This window comes from Bacillus rossius, chromosome 5, assembly GCF_032445375.1.
Source record: "Bacillus rossius redtenbacheri isolate Brsri chromosome 5, Brsri_v3, whole genome shotgun sequence".
NCBI classification, from domain to species: Eukaryota; Metazoa; Arthropoda; class Insecta; order Phasmatodea; family Bacillidae; genus Bacillus; species Bacillus rossius.
The window spans coordinates 12,005,462-12,031,895 of record NC_086333.1 but is presented as its reverse complement, the minus strand read 5'-3'; the positions used below and the strand labels follow the sequence as shown (position 1 = coordinate 12,031,895).

At 40.1% G+C, this 26,434-nt stretch overlaps 2 protein-coding genes across 7 annotated transcripts; one reads left to right on the top strand and one right to left on the bottom strand.

Moving 5' to 3' along the window:
- The first annotated feature begins 2,313 nt into the window (after positions 1-2,313).
- On the top strand, positions 2,314-6,546 carry LOC134531591 (putative nuclease HARBI1). Of its 2 annotated transcripts, XM_063367314.1 has the most exons (4): positions 2,314-3,872; positions 4,408-4,694; positions 5,154-5,745; positions 6,406-6,546. In XM_063367314.1, exons 1-4 carry the CDS (start codon positions 3,661-3,663, stop codon positions 6,413-6,415), a joined length of 1,101 nt encoding a protein of 366 aa, XP_063223384.1. In that variant the 5' UTR covers positions 2,314-3,660; the 3' UTR covers positions 6,416-6,546. The 2 variants fall into 2 exon arrangements, with proteins under 2 accessions (XP_063223384.1, XP_063223383.1); XM_063367313.1 differs by having other exon boundaries at positions 5,154-6,546.
- Positions 6,535-17,446, bottom strand: LOC134531590 (uncharacterized). 5 transcript variants are annotated; one of them, XR_010075040.1, is made up of 4 exons: positions 11,894-17,446; positions 10,856-10,981; positions 9,592-9,716; positions 6,535-8,690 (listed from the first exon to the last, which is right to left on the bottom strand). XR_010075040.1 is itself a non-coding variant. In XM_063367312.1 (4 exons), the coding sequence occupies exons 1-4, from the start codon at positions 12,324-12,326 to the stop codon at positions 8,205-8,207; spliced, it is 1,170 nt and encodes a 389-aa protein (XP_063223382.1). In that variant the 5' UTR covers positions 12,327-17,441; the 3' UTR covers positions 6,535-8,204. The 5 variants fall into 5 exon arrangements, 1 of the variants encoding a protein (XP_063223382.1); XR_010075041.1 differs by having other exon boundaries at positions 10,856-13,714; positions 14,737-17,446; XR_010075042.1 differs by having other exon boundaries at positions 14,737-17,446.
- Between the last annotated feature and the right edge of the window lie 8,988 nt (positions 17,447-26,434).

Here is a 26,434-nt window from a genome sequence, read left to right as displayed (position 1 = left end):
GGTGCCTTGATGACTTTGTGCTATTTGGTGATTTTAATGCACTCAAGGTCGGCTGGTCAAACAATACAACCTCTCGTATTGTAAACTTTTATATCAGAAATAAGGGTCAGTACCTGGTTAACTTTATTTTTAGTCTGGGTCTAAAACAGACTAATGATACCCTACCTTACAGTAACCTGCGCGACTTATTTTTTTTATTCTAATTTACCACCAGGCATTAAATTATCCCGTCACGTTCGCATAAGAATATTTGGTGAGTTGCCGACATTGAGACTGTACACAGCGACAATTGAGCAACAACTAGTTGAACAACGAAGTTGCTACCCTTACAAAAGGTAGTAATAAAGGGGAAGCAACCCAGTGGGTCAACCGACCAGTCACAATACAGAACCAGGTACTTGGCCATTTAGAAAAAATGTGGTGCTAAAATTTTGTTCTCTAAAAGTCTGGAAAGATGCATCACACCACTGCATTATTTGTCCTGATTGGCTCCTGAAATAGCGCACAGCAAACCTTATACTCCCTGCTGTGCAGTTGTGCATCTATGCGCTTGGTTTTCCCAACAATGCACTAACTTGAGGTGTGAGAAATAACTTTCTGGCGACAGTGTGTCGCACCCATGTCTCGCCTTTGTCTTTCTTCTTTCTTTATTCTTGTAGAAGCACAATAAAAAAAAATACCTCACTCTTTAGGTAAAATCTACTCCAAATTACTAATTATTACTTATGTTATTTTATAGAGTGAGCATCTAAACATAAAGAAACACGATTATAGATTATTTATGAATCCTTAAGAAAACATCAGCAACATAACACACTCTCAGGTAAGTGTTATTAGTAGCAGGAGGCAGGAATTATGCTATGTTATAAAGAAAATAAAACCATCTATAGCTTATACCACAGACGTGGCAAAAGGCCTACAGAGAAACATCACAAGTTAAGTACTGTAAACTGGATTATCCTTGTTAATTGGGACTCACCAATGCCCTGGTAATTGAAATCTTGTTAAAAAAAACTCATGATCAGTTTCATTCTAATAGCTGCACTCGAATTTGGGTTATTTATCTATGTATCAACTTTTAACTATTGGAAGTACTGGGACTACACAAATCATAATTACTTGGGTAAGATCCAAACCCATTATTACTGTGAACACTATTTTGTAGTAATACATTTATTTTATGTAAATGTTCACGTTTACAAATATCTTAAATTTAGATGAATATGTCCCATTTACAAAAACATATTGCCATGTGGTAAATTGCAAGTGTAAAGTGTCTCATTTTGAGGGTTTTTGAAGTTTACGTCTTTAGGCACGTTCAGAGTTAAATTTTAGAATGTGATGGATGTATAACGATCTGTGGGAGTTTTAACAGGTTGAAGTCTCATGCGCATGTGTGTTTCTGGTATTTCCACAAGCAGACCGTCCATATAATAGCCGACCGCGTGTGGCAGCATTATCCTGTATGTACATATTCTATTATGTGGACATCAATGAACATATCAATTGCATCTTTCTGATAGTAAAACATGACGACAGTCGTCGTACCCTCCTAGATGCAGAGGCCGTACCTGTCCGCCGACGTGGGCCTAAGGGAGATATGTTTCCCCCCCCTGTGCACCGACTGTGAAGTGCTACGAACAGGGACGCACCCGCATGCGCCCTGGCACGTCAGCGGACGTCAGGATGTTGTATATAATTATTATGCCTTTTTCTTTAAGTGACCACGAGCCTCCACGAGTGTGTAAATATTGTACAAATACTTCGCCTATCATTAATCCGTTATTCATTTATCAATTTGTGTTTTCGTTTTATTAATTAATTACTGGTCTTGTCTTTTCTTAATAATTATGTGTTTATGCTAGTGTTATGTCAGCCATGTAACTGCAGCCTGGCGCACCGCGAGGCGGGCTGCTCCCACGCCGGCCGATTTCCCCTCCCCTCCTCTGCGGCCTGCTAGCGGGCGGAGAAGGGCAGTGGCGAACCAGACGCGAGAGCGAGTAGACGTGCGCTCCGCTCGGGAGACGCGTTTCTTTACTCTGAGTTCGCAGTCAGTGATAACGTCACGGGACTGTCTTGGCAGCCGAGCTGCTATTATCCGCATTCGTTATACCGCTGGGCTTTTCTCAGTTTTACGGATCTTTTCAGGACTGTAGCCGCATATGTCATAGGCCGTGTATGTGCCTTTTCGAACCGCTGAACTCTCTTGCAGGCTTTCTTTCAGACATTTTCCCCCGGGGGGGCAGTTAAAAGTTTCGGGGGGGGGGGGGGGGGGGGGGGGGGGAGAGATGGGGAAGGAATGAGAAGAAAAATTTTGTCTGTTAGGTCAAGCAATTATTATTAGACCTTTAAACTTCAATTTCATGTAAAAAAATGACCATATTACAAAATAATGAACGTTAATAAACAAACTAAATATTTAAATGCTAAAGCCTACTTTGATTGTTTTTTTTACAGAAATTGTATCCGACGACCTTTTTTCCTTGCATACAAATCAACTGTTTTTTCAAGAAACTCCTCAGTCGGAATCTCAGGAGCCTCGATACTTATCATCATGCAATGAAATAGGGTTCCCGGTAGCATTCTAGATCTTGTCTTATTCAAAATTCTGTTCATTGTACTGAAAGATCTTTCCACCGAAGCTGTAGTCACAGGAATGGTAAGAATAATTTCGCAAAGTTTTTGTAACTCGCAGTAGCCTACATCAGCCTCAAGGAGTTTTATCACTGGACTCTCGTCCAATTTGAATTGCCCTCTATGAATCATGGATCGTATAAAAAATTGGAAGGATTTCAAGTCTGCAAGTACACCTTCGACATCGAGCATAGGAAAGTGTGCGCAAAACTTACTTGCATCATTGTCTTTTAATTCTAATAATGATTTAAATGTGTCAAAGTGGCTTGAAAATACCAGGATATCTATCGATTTGTCGTTGAACCTGTCTTCAATATCTTGGAGGACACTTTCACTGTATTCTTTCATACCCTTGAATGTTTTTTTTGAATCTTCATCAGCAACTAGGCACACCTCAGATCCAAACTTCTCTGTTATTTCGCTTCGGACATTTTTTTGCAAGTCGCTGTTGATGTCTCCACATTGGTCTGCAATATCTCGTAAGTGAAGTTTTGTTGTAGTAATTAGAGGAATGACTTTGGTCAAATTCAAATCCTTTCTCTGCAAAGCATTACTCAGGTAAGAGAGTGCACTGAGGAGTTCATTCATCACATGACAAGTTATGAGAAAACTCTCATTTCTGATTTCCAGCAAAATTCCCCCAGCTAATGACGCGAGGTCTGCTCCTTCTTTATGAATGTGCTCACAAGCCATCAAAATAGACTTCAAGCATCTTAAGATAGTATTCACTACCTTGTAGTGGGACAACCATCTCACTTCAATACATTCTGGAATCTTGAGAACTGGATCATTTACTACTGCTTGAATTTCATGCAAAATGTTTTCTTTTTTTGGTGACTTAGGGCCGGTTTCACCAACGTAGTTTAAGCAAATTAATCTCGATTAGTTTCAATATAAACTCGTTTAGTCAATTGTGCGTTTCACCACATGCGTAATCTCGATTTTCCAGAGTAAATCGAGATTTTATATTAACTGGCCAATTTCATCCAGTTTGCGCAGCTAATCTCGCTTATCGTATGTAAACAAATGGCTCGAGCCGCTTACAATGTTATATTTGAAGAAGATTCGGATGGAGATGATTTTATTCCCTTGCGTCGACCTCGTACAATTCGTGAAAGGAGTAATTATTTTGAAAGCTATGATGAAGTGGAATTCAGAACCCATTTCCGTCTGTCGAAACAGTCTGCACATAGACTTCTGGAAATGATTGAGGCTCATCTGGAATATCCGTCTGACAGGTAGGGTTAGAAAAAATTACGTCTAGGTTTATGTGATTCTGCCACATTCTTTTATTTGGCATGTATTGTGAAATTACATCAAACCATTATATGCCTATTCCCTTTTATATAGGCCTAACCTAACCAAAAAAAAGTTTGGTTACATTCATGTTAATCTTTAAAAACGGTTTTGATAATGGTGTGTTAATAACGTGTAGTAAAAGTATTTGACAGGCTTATATTACAAACTGCCACTGTTGAAATTTACTATGTATATTTGTAAAATTATGTTGGCCAAGGTCTGTGGGCTTTACCTATGCTCTAGCTGTTGTTGACTGATGAAACTCAACAGTTGTTTTATCCTACACTGTACTTTCTAGCTTCACTTTGCTGAATTTAGTTATTATTTAATACAGATGTTTGGCCTCCTTGTTCTACATTACCCTTACTAGATGTAACCTAGCATTAAACATATTTCTTACATTTTTTTTTTGTAAAAACCTGGAATATGAATAACTACAGTTGAAGTAATAGGTTGTGGTCATTTTCTCTTTAGGAACATGTCTGTATCACCTATGCAGCAGTTGCTAGCTACATTGAGATACTATGCAACAGGATGCCATCAGCTAAGTACTGGAGATTATGCTGGTTTCAGCAAAAGCACAGCACACAGAATTATCCACAAAGTTAGCTGTGCTGTAGCTTCGCTTCGTCCAAACTTCATACATTTTCCAGAAACACCACAAGAAGTTCACATTGCTCAGATGGACTTCTATAATATTGCACGCTTTCCCAAAGTCATTGGTGCAATGGATTGCACTCATGTGAGATTACAGTCCCCAGGTAAGTTTATTAATAATAATGATAATAATAAATTATTTATTTATCTTTGGTTCTGTGAATCCCATATGGAGACGAGTGCTGCGGAATATAGAACAAGTCATGTGTACAAATATATACATATATACATGCAGATATCAGGAATACAATACAATACAGTATAAGAATATATAATATAATTATTTTACACACCAAAATGCATACACACACTTTTATGTAAACAGCGTATACCATTCAACATTCACCTCTTATTAATCCAGAGTTCTTTGTAATACTCAAGTAGGCAAGGACACATAATATGCATATTTGACTAACTTGAATTATGAAAATCACAAAATTCTGTGCATTTGAGTAGGTTAAAGGATTGAGTGCAGCTGATTTTACATCAAATATATTATTTAGCATAAAATGTAATGCCAACATTAATGAATAGTAATGATAGCCTAATTATCTGCGTTGCAGGAGGAGACAATGCAGAAATGTTTCGAAACAGGAAAGGCTACTTCTCCTTGAATGTTCAAGCAATATGCGATGCAAAACTTCAGTTTACAGATATTGTTGCAAGATGGCCTGGCTCAACACATGATAGCACAATTTTCAGCAATTGCTACAGGAGGGCTATGTTTGAAAATGGCAGATACAATGATTGTGTATTGCTCGTAGATTCAGGATATGCCTGCAAATCATACATGATGACCCCACTTGAGAGCCCAGATAGACCACAGGAACATCTGTACAATGAATCTCAGATTAGAACACGAAATCCTGTGGAGAGGTTGTTTGGGTGTTGGAAACGAAGGTTCCCCGTTTTAGCATTGGGTTTTCAAATACAACTGGAAAACACATTTCCTATAATAGTGGCAACAGCTGTAATACATAATCTCTTGCGGCAAGCTGGGGAAGAATTACCACCAGATGACCCTGATGTTAATTTACCCAAACCGTGGGATGAATTATTAGAAGAAGGGAATGATGAACAAAATGTCAACAACAATGCAAGACATGCAAGAAATGATGCTAAGAGGCGTACTTTGATTGACAACTACTTCAGAAGGTATCCTAAATATTACCATTCATGTTACGATGTTCTGGATTTTGTGGTACTTTTGAAATGTTACATTGTAGGCCTGTTAGTTTCTACATATAGAGTTGTTGTCTGTACTTACCAAAAGTAATATTTTATGTCAGGAACAATTGTAAGGTTTACGAATTACACATTTACCATTCATTATCAAATATTAAGTTCGTAATCCATTTACTGTTCACAATTGCTAATTTTCATTTTGATATCACCATACAGTTCATTCACAATAAATTAACACTTCATCAAACTCCCACAAAGTTAAATTTATCGGCCACCTGCAAACAGGACATTTACGCATGGCTGCTATATTTTATTTGTAAAATATTACGTTAAATAATAATGGCTTGTTAAAATGTTAAACAATTGTAAAGTGACCATGAATAGACTCCTAGACACATGTATTGTCTATAATTTCAGGAAACAAAAAAAAAAATTTAAAAAAAAACTATGTTTTTAAAATGTGGTATTGTGCTTCAACTTGATGTGAAAATAACCAAGCATTTCTTAAGCCAAGACATTACTGATTTTTGTAGGTTGATATTAAATTAGAATTACTTGCCTATTAATTTGGCTTGTTATAAAACACAAATTTGATTGCATAAACTGATTGGTTTTTTTTTTGTGTTCTAGCTTGTTGTAAGTGCATCCCGAGGCTGAAGTGAACATATAAACTAACTGGATTTGTTTTATGCAAGTTAGTTTAATTATTGAAATACTTGGAGGTTCTGAAGAAATGTATTTTAGAAAGAATAACAATTATTTACACAAAAATTAATGACTTTATTTTCCTTCTAAGCATTTTGTACAAGTATGTTGAAAGTAACACATGTGAAATGATTGCCCTGTAATAGAAAGTTAAAACTATACAAGTACATTATTTCAAGCAGAAATAATTAATTGGAACATAAAGCAAATTTTACAACATATCAACATGCAGCACGTGTTTTTTAACCATTTTGTTTTGCATGAGCAGAAAAAAAATCTTGGTCAAATCACTTTGAAAACAGTTTATGACAGGTAATTTTATATCCACTTAAAAATCCATGGCTATTTAATGGAATGGTGGAACTTTTTCATCTAATTTTATATTTCAGTTAAGTACTAAATTGGCAATGCAAACATTAAAAAAATTATGAATATTATTGCATTTTATTCATTGCAATATATTCTATAAAATAACTTCTTAAGTTTCAAAAATTGATTTTTATCGGGAATCAGCGATGAGTTACGTTCATAGCAAAAAAAGTAGTGGTTGACCAACAGCAGCCCTGCTGTAACAAACAAATGTTAAACTTTAAACTATTATATTTGAAAAGCCTATATCACTTTTCGGCAGGGACCGGAAAGTTACTTTTAAAAAGTAACTCAGTTACAGTTACAAATATTCCATTGGAAATGTAACCCTGTTACAACTACAAGTTACACTACTGAAAATACACCAGTTACAGTTCTGAGAAAAGTAACTAAGTTACTTTAACAGTTACTTTGTGAAAAACTAAAAATGTGATATGTAATATTGTTATAATTAAAAGCTAATAAAACATATTGTGTTAAGTAAAGATATATGTTTACTTAAACTGAAAATTTTTAAATTACCTAGGTCTTAAATTACATTGAGTATAGTTTACACTACAAAATAATGTACATTGAGTATAGTTTACACTAAAAAAAATAATGAAATGTTCGTTCGTTCGGATCATCCTATTTTTCGCAGCACCACACAAGAAGCACTTCACAATAAGGTTATTTTGATCACTTGACCGAACTTCGAAATATTTAGAATATGAAAGCCACGGCAACGAAAGTTCTGAACTGCTTTCTCGGCTTCTCGCTTCATTAGATTCTGTCATTGCTTTCGCGCATGTGCACAGGTAGGTTAATTAATTAAACAGAACAGCAGTAAACCCGCATGTCGCAAATATTAAATAAATGACAATCAAAATACGAGCGCAGGCTAGCCAACAGCAGTTTTACAAGTACAAGAAATACCATCTCAAATAATATGCTTGTCGGGATTTTCGTTCTGGGATTGAAAAAATCAACAAATCGTTGTTCGTTCAATAAGAAATACATTTAAAAAATCTAACGCAAGAAGTAACGACAACTATCGTTACTTTAAGGCGGAAAAATGTAATTCGGTTACTGAAAACTTAATAATGCGTTACCACGATCGTTACCATAAAAAGTAACTGTTACAAATAACGTAGTTACTAGTAGTAACGCGTTACTTCCAGTCCCTGCTTTTCGGGACTAATTAACTGCAAAATTTGTCTATTGTAAAAACATATGCTAAGTAAAGGTCTATAAAATATACATAATTTAATACATGCAAATAATAGCATACAGGATAAGACATGAGTACCTCATTTTCTACATTCAACAAAGTATTTAGTTTAATAAAAAAATTGAATAACACTCTTTAAAGTTACCTATTGCAGATCATTTTGCAATTTACGCACTTGGAGTGATAAAATGGCAGTTTTCAATTTCTCTTGTTTCAAAATTTCCTGTTCCTGTAACATTTTTAAGTCAAACCATTCCTTTTGCATTTTTGATTCCTCTACAGAATGTTTTTTTGTCATCTCAATGAGTTCTATTTTAGCGGCATGAAGGGCACTTAAATCCCCAATCTTCTGCGTATGCAAGGGTGGACGACGTCTGCTTCTCCAAGATGAAGCAGGGGCAGGTACAGATGTTCCACTGACAGGTACAGAATTTACACTAACATTTTCATTTCTACAGGGCACTGCAGCTGGTTCATCTTCAGCTTTGTCGTTTCCCATTGGACACACTGTTTGTGGCATTGGTTCCTCCAGCGTTCTTTTAGGAGTGCTCACTGGAGTCCTCAGTAGCGAGCACTTTGTTTTCCTCAGCATGGCTGGCGAATAATGTGTCCAGTTTCCATTGAGGAGAGCCTACACACAAAAATAATTAATAATACATATACAATAAGTTGCAGTGTTATCACAAAAAGTTGAATTATCTAGTTTCATTACACAATTACTAGGATAGATGCATGAGTACTCACAGGCTAGTATTTGTAGATAGGCATACATATTCAGAATTGACTATTCATATCCATGAACACATGATTGCAAGAGTTTTGCAAAGCCTGCAGAATGTCGCGCAACCACGTGTTCACAGATATAATGTGTCATCTCCTATTATATAAGTACCAGCCTGTGAGTACTCGTGCAGCTATCCCAGTAACTGTATAGTTAGTTGCCTGGTGGCCTTTGTCTTACCAATAATCAAGTTTATGTTTTCTAATTTACACATGGACTGTACTTTATTTGTAGCTACTGTTGACATTTCTGTTTTCACAATGATAACTTATAATAGTTATGATAGGAAAAATTGTCTATGTTTCAGTAAGTTTGATTATATTTCTTCGTAAAATTATTTTCTGCAATACCTAACCTTTTATATAAATACCAAATTTATATTTGTGGATGGATGTACACCAATGTCTTCAGTAAGTATTACATGATTTACTTTTATGCTTAACTAATTAGCTTTCAAATTGCCAATTACCCCCTTAAGCATTGCAAAAAAAAATATGTAAAATGCTAAACTGATAAAAATAATTCACAGGAATGAATTCTATATGCTTTCACACACCAAACATTTAACATAATGTATTAATTATAATTATACCAACTATATAAAAGTAGTAACAAAATAATATAACAAAATGTACAATATACATAATGTAAAAACTTATGTTCAATAAAACTACCTTGATTTTAAATAATCGAAAAGTGTTCCAGGTACATACTTCCTAATTGATTGAACTGTACCAACACCTGAACTTACATCTTCGCTTGACTCCACATAAGTAACATCAACAACAGTTCCAATGTCTTCATTTTTCGAGCATGTTTCTATTTGTGATTCTTGTCCACAGTCTGCATGCACAGTGTTTCCGGCTGAAGACGTGTCTGAAATAAGGACACAATTTTCAACATACACACTTATTATATTGAGAGACAGACACAGTAGGCAAAAAGTGGCAGGACTTTCAGCAATATTTTAAGTAACACAATCACCCTTGCTCCCAGAAAATTACCTCAATGTGAGGCCTGAAAAGGTTCAGTTCTGAACTCCTGCTGAAGATCAATACTTATGGCCCATAATATTCTTTACTCAAATTGTGGGTTAAAAAGCATCAACATGTTATTACAAATATACACTAGAAATGTACAAGAAATGAATGTTTTATGAAACACAATATTGGAAAGGGCACATGCAAATTTTGGGGTTGATTTCAACAGTTAAAAAATTAACATCTTCAAAAAAAATAAAGAACAATAAATTCCTTTCATCAGAACTATAAGATCCACAATAGTGCGTAAGGGTGGTACACAGGAAAATGTTTGAGCTAACTTCTGCCACAGTTTTTCTAAGGGTTTCAAAGAGCACATACACCATATGTTACTGTTTCACATATTTTGCCAACTTTATATATATCAGATACAAATTAATTATGCCTATGCAGTCATATAAGCTAATGTAAATATGAAAAAGTTTCTTATTGTATTTATGTTGTTCGCACCACCTTGTTTGGTTTTATTGATCTCATTTGGTGTTACTCTCTCCCCCTTCCCATTTTTAGAACATTTTGTGAAAAATGTTGTTAATTTTATTCACAGTATCCATTTCCATCTATGTACTTTTAATTGCAACACTGCCCAAAACCACCACTTTCCAATGACTGTCCCTTACAAATGCAGGACGAAATACTGTCATCACCATCATATTTAAAATTTCATTTATACATACACTCTAATAATCCCCATTTTGGTTTACATAGGTAGGGGCCTACTTCAATGACAATACACATACCTTGAAAATAGATCTTAGGCCCAAATCAAGACTTTCTATATGTAAATCCAGACATCATAGTTAACTAACTGTATGTATGGTCTATGTGTAGTATTTGTACATTTATAATTTAAATTACATACAGGTAATTTACTTGACAATTAATCAACAATCTTTTTATAGTGTGGCAGTTCAGGAGCCTGTGGTAGCATAATAAAATATAAATCATAATAGACTTCATTCATTTATCACTTACCCAGATGTGCTGCAATCGAATCTGTATCAAATGCATTATACATGCCTTCTACTGTGGGCCTAATCAGCTCATAAATTCGAACAAACAGTGGATCATCTTTAATTGTTTTTTTTGGTGGGCCTCCACCTGAAAATAAAATACAAAATAAAAAAATAGTAAACTCACAAATGATAAATAGGCCTACATGACATCATATGCTCTCTTCATAGCCTATTTGTACAAGATAAAGTCAACTAAGGTACTGCATTATGCTAACCAGAATAACTACAATAATTGTGATGCATACATACAGTTGTAGTTAGCGAAAAAGGTGCAAAGTGTAAGTTTTTATTTAAAGTTTTTGAATGCTAATAGATAATATGTCAAAGATTTACATTTCCCATGCAAAGAAAAAATATAAAAAGATTTAAGCTTTCTAATGTCACTGGTTAGACATATTGTATGCTAGTCACTAGTTCAGCAATACTCGCAATACAAGTTTGCTACAAGTAGAAGTGGGCTAGAAAGATTTCACTTTCGTGTACGAGAAAGATGACTTGTACTTGCTGAACTTGAAAAAACATTATGAGCTTTATAGATTAGAAAAAACAAAATAAATACTTTAACCGTAAGCCTAATACAATGATTAGTATATTACTCAAATGTCCACTAAACACAAATAGCAAATGATGGCCATCTATAGTCAAATATAGGTTGCATTAGGCTAGGATACTCTGACAAGAGCAAAGCAATTTGCAATTCATAGTTACATATCCGTAGGTCAGTCGATGGTATCCCAAAGTTAAATCATACCAAAATGTAGGTTATGACAAGACGGAATCGACCTATGCAACCAACACAGAAGCCTATAAAAGTGTGTTTTGAGGGGGAAGGGGGTTCCATGCAACAGCAATAATTTAACCAGTTTCAAAAGTTTCGATATATTTTGTTGTATATACAAACTACATGTCTGATGTAGCATGTTACACACAAACATCTAGCCAAATAAAAGGCCACTGCAACCAAAACAATCAGCATGAATGCCATAAAATACCTTACCTGTGCATAACGTTTCAATTCGGTTGTCGGCATGTATCTTTCTCGTCAGTTTCTTCATGTTCTCCCACGACGATTTCAGCTGGTCTGGCATTCGGTGGTACTGATTGCAAATCGAATTGAATTCGGCAGCAATAATCTCCCATTCTTTCGCCTTCTGCTGTTGTGTGACAGCATCTGTACGACGATTTTCAATCACAGAGAAGTGTTCAGTTACCTGATCTAACAAAACTGTCTTTTCATGTGGCGAAAGATTTCGACTTCTTTGTCGCTTTTCTTTAATTGCAGCTGAAACTGCACCATTGCCATTCATATTTATTTGCGATATGACAATTTCCACGGTATTCACGGTATTACTATTTTTTTCAAAAAAAAATAAAAAGTTTTTTTTAGGTTGATGCGGCCACCATAAATTACGCTCGACCAAAAGCTGCATCTACGAGAGAGGAAAAAAATACATATTCGGGTATCTCCGACAGATATTCGGGTATATTCGCTAGGTAATGGGTGTTTTTATGTGGAAGGCATTTATAAATCGAGTTTTAGAAATCTCGATTAATTTAAACTTGTTTAACGATGGTGAAACACACGTCGGAATTAAACTTACGATTATACTTCATCTAGTTTTGTAAATCTCGTTTTGTAACAAAATTAAACCTGCTTGGTGAAACCGGCCCTTACTAAACAGCTTATAAATGTCTTTCAAAACATGGAAAAACCTTTTGACTTTCTGATTTTTATTCCTGCAGGAAGCTGCTGCCAGGGACAAGATGTGTGCTCTACAGTGTATGTAAATAACTTCCTTGTTCGCCTTCTCTGAAAGCTTCCTTCTTACACCTCCAATGTTTCCAGCCATATTAGAAGCACCATCAAATCCAAAGGCAATAATATTTTCATAATTTAAATCAAGAGCAGCAAGTTCCTTGTCAATTGCATCTGCAATAGTTTCTGCCTTTCCATTTGGGATTTTGACTATTGCTAAGAACTTTTCCACTGGTACTTTATCTTCCACAACTCTAAACATAATGCTGAGCTCCATTTCATTTCGTAGTGAAGTACTTTCATCATCTAGAACAGAGAATTTCTTGTGTTTTAATGTGGCCTTTAATTCTTCTCTCAAAATTTCGCCCATACAGACCAAAAGCTCGCAGGCGGTGTCCTTGCTGCTATAATTCGATCTGTCACTTAGAGAATTTCTCCATTTACTAAAATCTTCATTCAGTTTGTCGAGAAGACCTTCAATCAAGCTGTTATATGTAGTAGTGTGAGCTATTTCTTTCTTTACTAAAAAGTACAAGCCGCGCAAGAGAGTTTTTAAGCCTTTTCTATTTATGTCTCTTTCATTTTCACTCTGTTGAATCATTTGAGTATGAATAGGTTTCCTCGTAGCATGTCTTCTGAGGTTCTCCATTTCTACACTTATTGAGTGAGCTGCAGAATGTTCATGCTTCTCTAATTTTCCATTCTTTCCTAAAGCTTTTCTGAAAGATGTAAATGGAGTAGTAATAAACACTCCCTGTTTTTTGCAGAACCTTTGCATCATTTTTCATGAAGTTTTCACATAGTTTACAAAATGCACCTCCTTTTTCTTCATTGTAGATCAGCCAACTGTATTTCTGTTCCCAATTTTTGTTGTAGTGACGTTCTACTTTTTCGGATGATTTTGCTGGATGCGGACTGGATAATTCTGCACTTTCATTTTCAAAGCATTTCTGTTCAGTCAGCTGGACTGATGGTGATGGGCCTGCTTCAGTTCGCGGTTTTTGACTGGGCCCTGCTGCGACATTAAAATAGGAGTCTATTGTTCTTTTCATGTCGAAGTCACTAAAACAAAAGAGGTAACTCTTAATGGAGATAGTCTGGTACTGACTGGCAGTATAAACTATTAATTAAAACAGCATTATGTGAAGAATATCAATCTAACGCGCACAGCATCCACACACATTTTGACTGATTTTTACTTTTCAGAAAGAAGTGGATAAATGAGCAGGGTGGCAAAATTTTGGGGGTGACAAAACTTAAGAAGTAGCTAAAAGAGAGAAAACACTTTTCTACAAAAAAAAAAAACACTCTTTTAGGCTGTCAAAATATCACCATGTACTACCTAAAAACACTAAATATGAACAGCACATACATATAAAAAAACATAATTCATAGTATCACTATCTATTGTTAAACGATTTGGTTGTAATCAGGGGCATTAATAGTCATCATTTTAATTCAGGCAATTTATAATTGCGCGAAACACTTTTGTTTGACCAAGCCCAAGATGGTAGTACTTGTGCAATGCCAAACTGAATGTTTTAAAATTCTAAACTCCTAACAATACATTTGTTTCACTGTGCCAAATGTTATATTATAAATACGTAACCTGGGCTTAGTCCATCGTAACCGTGAACCACCTACTGACCTACTTCTAGGTTTCTTGGCATCAGAATTCATTAAGTACTTTACATACAGTTTACTAACATGCATTATAAAGAAATTACTTGATAATGTTAAGATGATACTCAAAACGTTAAAGCGATGATTTATAACAGAATAATTTAATTAGTATCCAAAAGTTTTTGTTGCGGCCATATTTTTACATTGGATTGGTTAATTATTGTGTTTATATACTTACAGGTTTACAGAAAAGTACGCAGAAAGCCATATGCATACCTGCCAACCTATGAAAATCTGAATTAGGAAGATTATTAACACAAATAAAATTACCGATTTCGACAAAAAAAATTACCTATATGGCTACAATGCAGACTTGTACTGCTAAAATACAACTAAATTACACAAACCACCCACTATCAAATAAGCTATAGCTACATTAAAAAATATTTGTGTGTTGTTACCTGTTCACTGTGATACTTGAAGATCAGCACAATATTTCACACAAGAATACAACTCACAGAATCTATCTTTGCTTCCGATAATAATTTTGCCAGAAAATTAATATAATATAGTCAAAAAATGTGGATTATAAGAAGAAAAAAAAATAAATAAATGCTTAGCTAATTTGGAGCACTGGAGCACTGTGGCTTTAAAGAAGCAACTGTTGCCTTCTTTGCTCTCTTTAAGAACTCAGAACTAAAATTTTGTTCATAACACAAATTTGATTTTCTTGTCTTCAATATTGAAAGGGATTCTAAAGTGTCACTGGATATGGAGGATCTGAATTGTGTTCTGTTCTTTTTCACCAAACTGAAAATCCTTTCACATTCCGCATTGCTGTGTGGAATGGAAAGTATTGACAGCATTATTCTACAAATTTTATCATATTTCAAAATACCATCAACTCCACGAATTTTGGCTAACTTAGCCCACTTCACATCTTCACTCTCTTCCATGTCAACAATGCCCAAAATATCATCAATCTGAAGAGCTGAGAATTGTTTTGTCACTTTATCCATAGCTGCATCTCTTGATTCGCCTTCTTGAACAGGAAGAATAATAGGAAACAAATCCACAAAATAGTGAACAGATGAAAAGCTGGAATCCTGAATATTTTTCATTCTTGCCACTTCTGCATTCTTCAACACTGCATTTCTGATGGGGAATTTATTAACAATGTAGTCACAAGCTGTAACAAAGTAGTTCCTAACAGCTGCAAAGAAAAGCTGTTTTTTCTTTTCATCAAGTGTTTGTGCAATTCTAGATGCTTGACATCCAATAACTAAATCCACGTCATCTTTTTGATTCTGGACACTATGGTAGTCAAGTTCAAGTAATGAGCAACTATTTACAGTTCTTGGTTTTACAAAGTTTGAAATCAATTCTCTTAAAAAATTAAGCAACAGTTCTCTTAAAATGTGAATATGAGGTGATGATGATTGAAGAATGACATTCAGTTTTTCAAATGATGGCACAACACTTAGGAGAAATGCACACAGTGCTTTATTGAGGTCAGAAGAAAGAAACATAAATAGTTTTTCTTCTCGATTCATAAAAGGACTTTCATTCTTCAGAATAGAAACATCATTTTTTGCCGAAGGTGAAGCAACTTTTTTATGGCTGGTAAAGGAAACAGAACTTGGTTTCCTTTTCTTCTCTGTCTCTTTATCTATGCCTTGATGGGCTCCACTAGAGCTTGCACAGGATGACTGTTGAAGCTTAGGAATTTTGTAAGAGGTTAGACACACAGATTGTTTCTGATTTAATACCTCTGCCTTAAAAAAGCTAAGTAATGGTTGCCATTGCTCAAAAACCCTCAACAAACTTCTTCCAAGAGAAAGCCATCTTGAACACACATGTTTAAGAATTTTCTTGGCTTCTGTATCGTACAGATCTTGAAACTTGTGTAACCTTTCTTTTCTCTTGGAACTCTTCTCCAAATAATAAAAAATGTCTACAAGAATGTCATCGACTTTTACTGGCAGAGAAGATGCAGCTTTTTCTGCAGCTAAGTTTATTAGATGACAAACACAGCCAATCTCAATAAGCCCAGGGTGTTTTTCCTTCAACACTGCTGCAACACCATTTTTATGCCCTATCATAACAGCTGCATTGTCTGAGCAAAATGCAATGCAGTGTTCAATGGGAATACCATTACATTCAAATTGGGAAAGCATTAAATTACCAATATTCCGTCCGGTGCAGTCACCTTCCAGAACAGGAATGGAAAGAACAACATTTACAATTTTATACTGTGCTTCATCATAAAACGTAACTACAATGGGATACAACTTAAAACTAGTATCGTTGCTACCATCAGTTGCGACTGAAAACGGCCCACTTTTTAAGTACTGCACTACTCCGGATTTTGCATCCGAAGCCATCTCTTTCATAATAGCAGAAGTTTTGGTACGCCCACATCCATATTTCTTGGCAATTTCCGAGTCTGGGAACATTTTTTTGACAAGCGCACCTGCATGATCTGCGGCCGCTAGAGGAATGGTATGCTCTATCAAAAACGAAGTAAATAAACACTTAGATCGCGTAATGTCAAGATCTGCACCCCCAGATTTAACAAAGAACCTTGAAAGTTTGTGATTATCTTCTTGGCATTTCACGTTGGATAAATGCTTCGCACTTTTGATGTGCACGCTGATGTCACTTTTACCGCCATGCGATATGTTGATGTCGCATCTGCATATCTTACAAAAGCCAAACCTTTCCCCTTTGTCAGAATTTAAAATGCATGGAAACTCTGCACTATACGTATCACGGAATGTCTGGTAATAATATTGTTTTTTCTTACTCATCTTTGAAAACATAATGCAGACAGTTTGTGCTTCATAACCTGTCACAAACGTCTAAACGAGGCAACGGCAATAGCCCGTAACAAAGTAAACAAATTCGTAAACAGCTGTTTCACGTTGCACTCGTTGACCACAGCGTATTTTGCCAGTTTAAATGTATTTGAAATTCAAATTTTAATACGTAATAGCAGCTCGTAAATTATAAATCAAAATCACCCGTCTTAACTAACCATCGAACGAACAAGCGACGACATACTCTCTGTAGAACTGTGTAAACGAGAAAAAAAAACAATCGATAGTCATGAGCACAACAAACGATACATCGATCGACATGAATGTTGAATCGATTTGGAAGACACCGACTTTATTTTACCGCGAAGCTATTTTAAAATGGACGGCTTTTATATAAATGGAACCAAGCGCCATTCAGTCACAACTGAGAAAAGACTGTTCAAAGTATTGATATGTCAAAAAAATAATGAAACATCTACATAAAAAAATCACTGTAAAATATTTTAACATGTATAATAAGCTGCTTTATTATTATGCATAACATTGTGAATTATCTTCCTATCATAGTTTAATCAGTAAAAATGTCTGTTGGTTCTCTTTGAATAAAATAAAGTAGAGTTTCTTTAAAAAGAACCAAGTATAATGGAACATGAATGCCATGGTCACGTTGTCAAACAAACAAATAATACACCATTTTAATTACCTCAATATCCATTGTTCAGTAATTGTCCATTGTAAATCTACATAATCGGTCTTAAAACAATCTGGCAAGTGTTCTTCATCTGTCGGATATAAGCTTTGTGTTAAAAATGCCAGATACATTGAAAGCATAACTTATACCATATGAGATGACAAATAAATTACAAAAATGTTCTTAAAAGTCAGTTGGTTACGAGAAACTATTACTTACACATTTCAGCATAAAATACATAAGCAATTTATTATTCATCTTCCATTGTGAATTCTGCGTTATTCCCAAAGCCATCTATGTCATCTTCAACCTCTGTACTCGACTGAAATTTCTGATAAAAATGCCAGACTCCTTAAGGTATAAGATGACGAATAGATTTAATATCCTTAAGCTTTTCCTTACTTATAGGCTTTCCTTCAGGCCACAGCGAAATTAATTTAGATGATTGAAATCCATATGAGTCTCCCTCGTCGCTTGTTTTTGTTAATGTTAACATCAATGAAAGTTTCTTGAGAATGGCTGGTCTTCATCTGAAGAACTTGTGGTTTACATCTCTCCAATTTAATTTGACGAACTGTGAGCCAGTTAATTTTATTTCCTTCTGTGTAAATCTTCCTGTTGGTGATCTCTTTCTCTATTTCACTGGTCCCTTTAAAGTCATAATTCTGCATTTATGTCACAACAAATTTTCTCTTTTTACGGCATCCTTCCATTACATTTATGTAGTCCTCCAAAGTATATAGTCGCTGTTGTTTTAGGGCAGATTCCACATCGCCAAAATCAGAATCATTCGGGAGGTAAGTGTGACAGAATTCAGTGGGTTTAGATCACCAAACAATGTGTTCATCATTAGTTCCATTTTGATATTCCTATCCTGGCCCCCACACGAGTCAGACCACAAAATGATGTCTGTGAAATTTTTTTCCGACATGAGTAACAACATGCTTTCGCAAGCTGGAACCCACTTCTTGGGCACCTCTTCCGGCAGTGCCTTCTACCCAAACATAAAATTAACTATTGGATTCTTTCCCAGAGTCTATCCCAGTATTATAAACCCATATTTGCCTCTTGTAATAAATTATATTTTTTGGGATTCTAGGCAGAGGCAATGTTTTCTCCATGCCATAACTTAACGTTTCCACATTTTCACATTCCTTTGCAGTCTTAAGTTCACGATTCATTGCATCTCTTGCTTCTTCAGCTACTGACTGATGCACATTTAACTCATTCATAATTGTTTCCTTTTCAATGATGTTGCAGTTTTGCATTGCTGCATAAAATCTGTCACATGCATTGCATGTATCTTTTTTGAGCTTTTTTTCGTTTGATATTAAAATATCTGTGAAGTATAATTCTGTAGCAACTAAAACTTACTGCTCCATTTCCTTCATTTTCCTCTTTGTATAATTCATACATTTTTAAATCTGTAAGTTCTGTAGATAGGTATTCTGTATCACCACTCACCCGCCGACAGTAGTGTGATTTATACCTAGGAAACTTGTTGATGTGGTCCTTAATTTTTTTAATTTCAACTGGAGAAATTCGAGGTACACCTTTTCTTGAGTTCCTCTCTAGTCAGTTACACAATCGGAGCGAATTTTGTTCAGTGATGTGTTGACTCGTTTTGTTGATACTCCAAAGGTATGAGTACCTACTAAACATTTCTCTGCAGACATTCACTTTATCCAGTTCGTATTTTCTAGTGTATTGTCGTTTGTTAGATGATGACCTCTTTCTTTTAACATATACCTCTTGAATATGTGCAGCAATGAAAGCAGTCTGGCAATCATAAGATCCTAAATCCCAAAATTTCTCAAACATTTTTTTCCTGAAATCAATATTAACATTGTCTTTGCATCGTTTGGAGCAGTTGCAATTAAAATCATTGAATTCCTTGGGACTACAGTAAGTACCTTTAACTACGAAATGAGGTTTGTTGCTGTCTTAGTTTTTTCCATGACTGACATGTTTGACTGACATGCTTTCGTTTTCTCCCCTTTTTAGGTCTACCTCCTTTCTTATTTTGAGTCGTTTGTCCATCTTACTTTTCAGGTACATTACTATTATATTCATTCTCTTCCTTTATGTCTTTGGTCTCTCTATATTCACCTTGATTGCCTGAATCTAAATGTGGAGTGTAGTCTGGATCTTGAACACTATCATCCCAGTCTTCATCATAATTTGTATGATCCTTTTGACAATAGGCCTATACATCATGATCATGTTAAAAAAAACACAATAACAAATCTAATATTAACTTATAGAATTTTGTACCCTCAGTATTTCAAAATCTACATTGAATTAAAAACAAATTGAATCCAACAGTGTTTGATTTAACAATATTATTACTGTACAATCAACATAATATCACTTGGTTCTTTTTAAATCAAGAAAGAAAATACACATTAAATTTTCTTTAAACAGAACCAACCGCCAAATGTCACTTGGTTCGGTTTAAATAAAAGTAGAAAACCTCTATGTAAAATGGTTGTTGGTTCAAGTGCTCACAGATAGGAGCACAGCCTATATATCACTTAGGTCTATTTTTTTAAAGAATTTAGTGTGTTTCATGCATTCAGTTATGGGTATATCTCAAAAATATAAAAAATGGCGCTTGGTTCTTTTTATATAAAAGCCGTCCAAATAGGAAGAATTCAGACAATTTCGGAAAATCGTAAAGAGCAGTTATAATTCAGAAGACTTCCGGAAAAATCGTAAAGGTTGGCAGGTATGCATATGCACTACACACTTGTAAACGAAAACTACACTAGCACGCCAACAATGAGTAGCCTACACGTCGAGGTCTGCCGTTACCAACAGCCGTCTGACGCACCACCAGCTCAACGCACACGCACGACGCACAGGGAGGAAATGACCCGCGTCTACTGGAAAAAGAATGTTAAGAACTTGTGAAAGAATATATCCCTCTTCTGGCCCCCGTGGAAAATTGAAAGATAAAGAAATGCTTATGCATCCACATCTCTGTACATTGTTACCTTCGGAACGAGTTTCTCCAAAAGATAACCAGGTCCGATGCCGAAACGATTTTTTTCCCCGTACGATAGCAGAATGCCGAGACAAGTCGAGCCGACCCGATAAAGCGCGCGGCCTTTCATTTGATAACATGGGTTCATATTACTGCCGTCTGGTCCGGGCCGAGCCGATCCGAATGATAAGCGGTGGAAATGTAATAAGGTGATTCACAAGAAAGAAAGAAATAACTATTAAAGTAATATAAAGCTGTGATCAAGAAGCATGCGAAAATGCCTTTCGATTCAATTTCACAAAGCAAAGGAATTTAAAAAAATTGCTATTCGAATAGGTTATCCCAAACTTTCCGCACATCTTCCGTAGTCATGAGTAATGTGACAATTAATGCATGGCTAAAACGCGGATGTGTAGAGTTCGATGAAAAAAATACTGAAATGTCTGGTGACAGAACTAGTTCACAGTACTTAAAAAAATTAACATGTCATTGTATTCCCACCATACATGTGTGAGTTAAAGGGCAAAGATAAAGAGGTGCGTTCGGGAACATAATACCGTGGGGGCGAGCACTTGAGACACACATGCTGGACTCTGCTAACTGCATCTATAACGAAGGATGCCTGGCAAACCTATTGCAATCATTTATAAAAACTTAACATACTGAAAGAGGGACTGCATAATAGACATGGCCATGAACCAGTTTTTCATCAATTTACATGAAGATTGTGACTGTAACGAATTTCTTTCCTTAACAAGTAACATTAAAATGGATTCCAATTTTATTTTTTTAAAAATTCCCCGGGGGGGGGGGCTCTGGGAGAACTCCGGGGGGGCAAAGCCCCCCCGGAGAGGTGCCTGAAAGAAACACTGCTCTCTTGGTCTGTACGTGTACTTACTGGACCTTTATCTGCATACGTGATGGGCCGCGTATACGTATATCAACCCAGAACTTTCGTAACCGGTACGATTCACTACAGAGTTACCCTCTCTGTCGTTTCGGGTTGCATCTTGAGGACGAGACTTATTTCCGGGAGTCCGGGACGTGGCGGGGAGGACGCTCGTTCCGCGACGTGCCGGCCAGGCTGCGGCTGGATTTCTTTACGGAATAAAAAGATGCTCGTGAAAACGGACATCACCGCATTATCCTTGGTAACACCTACCTTTTCCCCTACCTACGCAACGTTCCTTCCAGGTCCCGTATTTTCCGGTCCCGGCCACGTTGGCCTGAACTCACTTCCTCACCGACGAGAGCTACATGGGCAAAGCAGGACATTTCGCAGACAGGAAATTAGGGACCATAGGCCGAGGGACGTCATTTGGCGCCCAACTAGTGTGGCCGTAAACACACACGAACGCACGGAAGCGCACGTAAGAGCACGCAGACAGGACGGAGGCAGGTGCGGCGTGAGAGCGACGCGAACCCGAGACGTCGCGCCGGCGGGGAGATAATGCGGCGCGGGAAGACGCGAACTCGAGACGTCGGCGAGAGATATCGCGGCGCGGGAACGGCGCGAACACGAGACGTTTCGGCGAGAGATAGCGCGACGTGGGAGCGACGGGAATTCAAGACGGCGACGCAGCGGGATCACCGGCTGAAGGTAACGCGACGGGAAAGCGTGGACTGTATTACCAGGGGAGATTAAGATTACGTCCTGGATCAGTAGTACCGGCGGGTAGGATGGCGTGGAAACAGACAGAACATGACAGAAACAATGTGATCAGTTTCGGGGCAGACATGTACGAGGAAGAGGACTCTAAAAAAATGGACGTGAAAAGCGTGGTGTGCGGGTCCGGCGGCGCGGCGCGACCGAGAACGCAGACGGCACGGACAGCACAGACAACAGCTGCAAACGGGAACAGAGCGACAGACCCGCGGACGTAGAGGGGCCTGTAGTGTGATACGTAAATGCGCAGTTTGAATTGCCAGTGTTCGCAGGAAGGGACAATGAGGACCCGCGGGAGTTTCTGCGGGAGTGTGAGCACCTTCTGAGGTTGTACGAAGTGCTACGGGCTGAGTGGGCGTCGCGAGTAGCGGGACAGCTCCGCGGTGAGGCGAGAAACTGGTGGTCAATGGCCGGGAGATTTGATACCAAGTGGGGACATTTTGTACGTCAAGTCGAGACTAGGTTCGATAACGATCAGGTGCGTGCGATGTGCCTGCGGACTTTCTATTGCCAGAACCAGGACGAAGACATGAGCGCGGAACAGTTCATCTACGAGAAGCTGCGCATGTTCCGCCGGTTGGGGACAAGTAGGGACGTGAGTGCGGCGTTACCGATCATCATCGAACAGTTGCTACCAGAGTTCCGCCCCTTCATGAGGACAGCCGCGGGATGGGACACAGAGGAGTTCATGGCCCTCGCTCGCGTGATTGAGCGCGACATGTCGCAGTGGAGGACGGCACTTAGGGGCGCGAGGGTTTCCCGGGCCAGCTCAGGGCCGCGGGGGGTGACTGTCACAGAAGTCACGGACAATGACATGACCATGGTGAGCTGCGCAGACGGCACGGGACCTCGGAAGACGACTAACCGAAGTGGCGCCAGGGGACGTCCAGACATATTTGCAGCAGGAGGGGGACGTCAAAAGCGGACAGGAACACCGGAGAAGGACGAGCGCCCGCTGCGATGCTGGTTTTTCCCGGAGGCATACCATTGGCACCGCCTGTGCCCCACCAGAGCCGCATGGGAGGATGCGCACGAAGGCAACACGTCGCAGGCGGAAAACGCGGGGACGGGGGCGGAGGGACAACTGAGTGCCGCTCCCCGACCCGCCAACCACCGGCAGACCTAGTAACCAGCAGGACTCGTCAACCAGCGCCCGCACCAACAACACCGACGTCATGCCCGCCGTCGGGAGAAGAGGCGGAATGGAAATGCTCCCCGTCAGCTGTCCCCATGCCAGAGCGACCACAGGGACAACGGAGTGTCACCACGACCACAGCAGCCCCGACAGAGGTTTTCCGGGGGCCGGAACAGCCACCTGGTCGACCTGCTGTCGGCGAGGTGGGTGACCTGAGAATCGACACAGACATCCATCCCGGCAGCTGTCCCTGTGCCGGAGCAACCACAGGGACAACAGAGTGTCAACACGACCACGGCGGCCCCCGACAGAGGTTTTCCCGGGGCCGGAACAGCCACCTCTTATACCTGCCGTCGACAGGGTGTGCAACCGGAGCAACAATGCGTCAACTCCGGGACGAGCCGAGGACCTCACCACGAGTTCCCCATGCCCAGACGGCCTAGGGGCCAGGGGCGGTGGGGAACAGACGACTGCGCAGCTAGGGCAGGTCGGCCCCGAGGAGCAGGAGCTGCTGCGAGTTCCCGTTCGTGCTAACGGACGGGAGATGCTGGCCCCGGTGACACCGCCGCCAGCCGATCCTACATTGCGGCCCACCTGATGAGGGCGGAGGCGGTGACCCCGCGGAGGAAGCTGGTGCAGCTGGCCACCAGGAACGCCGTCGTCGCAGCAGGGGGCATCACTCAGGTAACATTGAGCATCATTGGTCACGTTAGCCACATCGAGGCCTGGGTGGTCCCCGAGCTCCGCGAGGGGCTGATTCTGGGAGTCCCATGGCTGTACGAGGTCGACGCAACCGTGGAAGTACGAGCTGGGAGGATGCACTTCGGCACCCGGGGGCGCTGGATGGTGTACGGTGTTCACCAGGTCCCGCCCAGTCCCCCTCAATCAGTCATCCGCCTGGAGGATCTTCAGCACGATGTCCCCGAGGAGCACGTCGACGCCATCAACAGTGTCCTCGCTTCCCAAGCACAGGTATTTGCGGCCGCGGACCGTCTACGACAGACGAACGTGACAGAGCACCGGATACCGATGGTACCGCACCGCCCTCCTTTTGAGAAGGTGTACGGATTTGGCATCCGAGAGCGAGAAGCCATACAGACTCAAATTGACAAGATGTTACGTGACGGAGTGGTTGAGCCCAGCACCTCCCCGTACAACTCGCGGGTGGTGCTAGCCACCAAAAAGGACGGAAGTTCCTTTTACGCTTTTGCGTAAACTTCAAGGCAGTAAACAAACTTACTATTCCCGCCCCGCTCCCACAAATCAACATCACGGACGCTCTAGCCGGACTGGGAGACGCGACCATCTTCACGACTCTTGACTTGAAACGAGAATACTGGCAGGTGCCAGTATGCCCTGAAGACCGCCCGAAAACGGCATTTACAGCACCAGATGGCCGGTGATATCAGTTCTGCGCCCTTCCTTTTGGTCTCATGGATGCCCCTGCCACGTTCCAGGCCCTGATGGTACGTGTTCTGGACGAGTACATTGGTGAGTTCGCCAGTGCCTATCTGGACGACGTTATCATCTGGTCCAGGACGTGGGGGGAGCACGTGCACCATCTGGCACTGGTGCTAGAACGTATGGCCAGACACGGACTGACGTGTGCCCCAAAGAAATGTCACATTGGGGCCACTGAGATCGAGTTCCTGGGGCACATAGTGACGGCGGAGGGGTGCCCCCCCCGACCCGAGCAGTTCGAGCTGATCGAGGGGAAGGGGGCACTGAGGACCAGGAAGCAGCTCCAGAAGCTGCTGGGGCTGCTCAACTGGCTGCGGTCCTTTGTCCCCGACTTCGCCACGATCACGGCCCCGATGACGGACCTACTGTCGCCAAAGACTAAATTCCGGTGGACCCCTGCCGCGGACGAGGCCTTGCGGCAGGTTAAGCACCGATTCAGGAACTGTCACACGCTCTTGCGCCTGTTGCCCAGCCGCCCCATCTTCATCCAGACGGATGCGAGTCAGGAGGGGATGGGTGCGGTGCTGTACCAGGTGGATGACCACGGCGTGAGATGGGTGATCGAGTACGCCAGCGCCAAGTTTGGGCAGGCTGAACGGAGGTATCACGTGAATGAGCAGGAGTGTCTCCCAGTGATCTGGGCCCTGCAGCGCTACCGTCACCACGTCGAGGGGTGCTTATTCACTCTGAGAACTGACAGCCAATGCCTCCGCTGGCTAGACTCCGCTCAGGGCCGGAAGTCTAAGTTCACTCGGTGGGCCATGCTGATCCAGGAATTCTCGTTCACGGTTGAACATGTTCCTGGACGTGAAAATCAGCTGGCCGACGAGTTGTCCCGGAATCCGGATCCTGAGACTGAGTTCCGCGACAACCAGAGCTGGGAGGAAGTGCTCCTCCCTGAGCGCGAACGCGGGGTCGAGGACTCGGTGCCGCGACCATGTGCGTTGTACGCACTGTCCAGCTCCACTGCCCCTGCGCCTGACGCGCGACCAGAGACTATGACTGAACTGCTCACGTGGGTTCACGCGGCGCAGCTCCGGGAACCCTACACCCAGACTCGACTGACGGAGTGCGGGGAAGGGGTGGTACCCGGGTTGCCGGAGTCTGAACGAGGTGCTCCAGACCAGGGGGGCTCACAGGACGAGCAGGTGGCAGACCCACTTGCCGCCCGAGGCTAGGCGCTGGGTCATGGGCTACTTGCATAACCACCCCCTGGCGGGACACCCTGGTGCGGAGCAGACGCTACGTGAGGTCAGACAGACGTTCCACTGGCCTGGCGACGCGGCGGAAGTGAGACGCTACGTGCGGGCCTGCCTGCGTTGCCAGGAGCGGAAGTCCAGATGACCCGACGGCAAGGAGCAACAGGTCCCGCGACGGCCCCGAGATCCCTTCCACACTGTG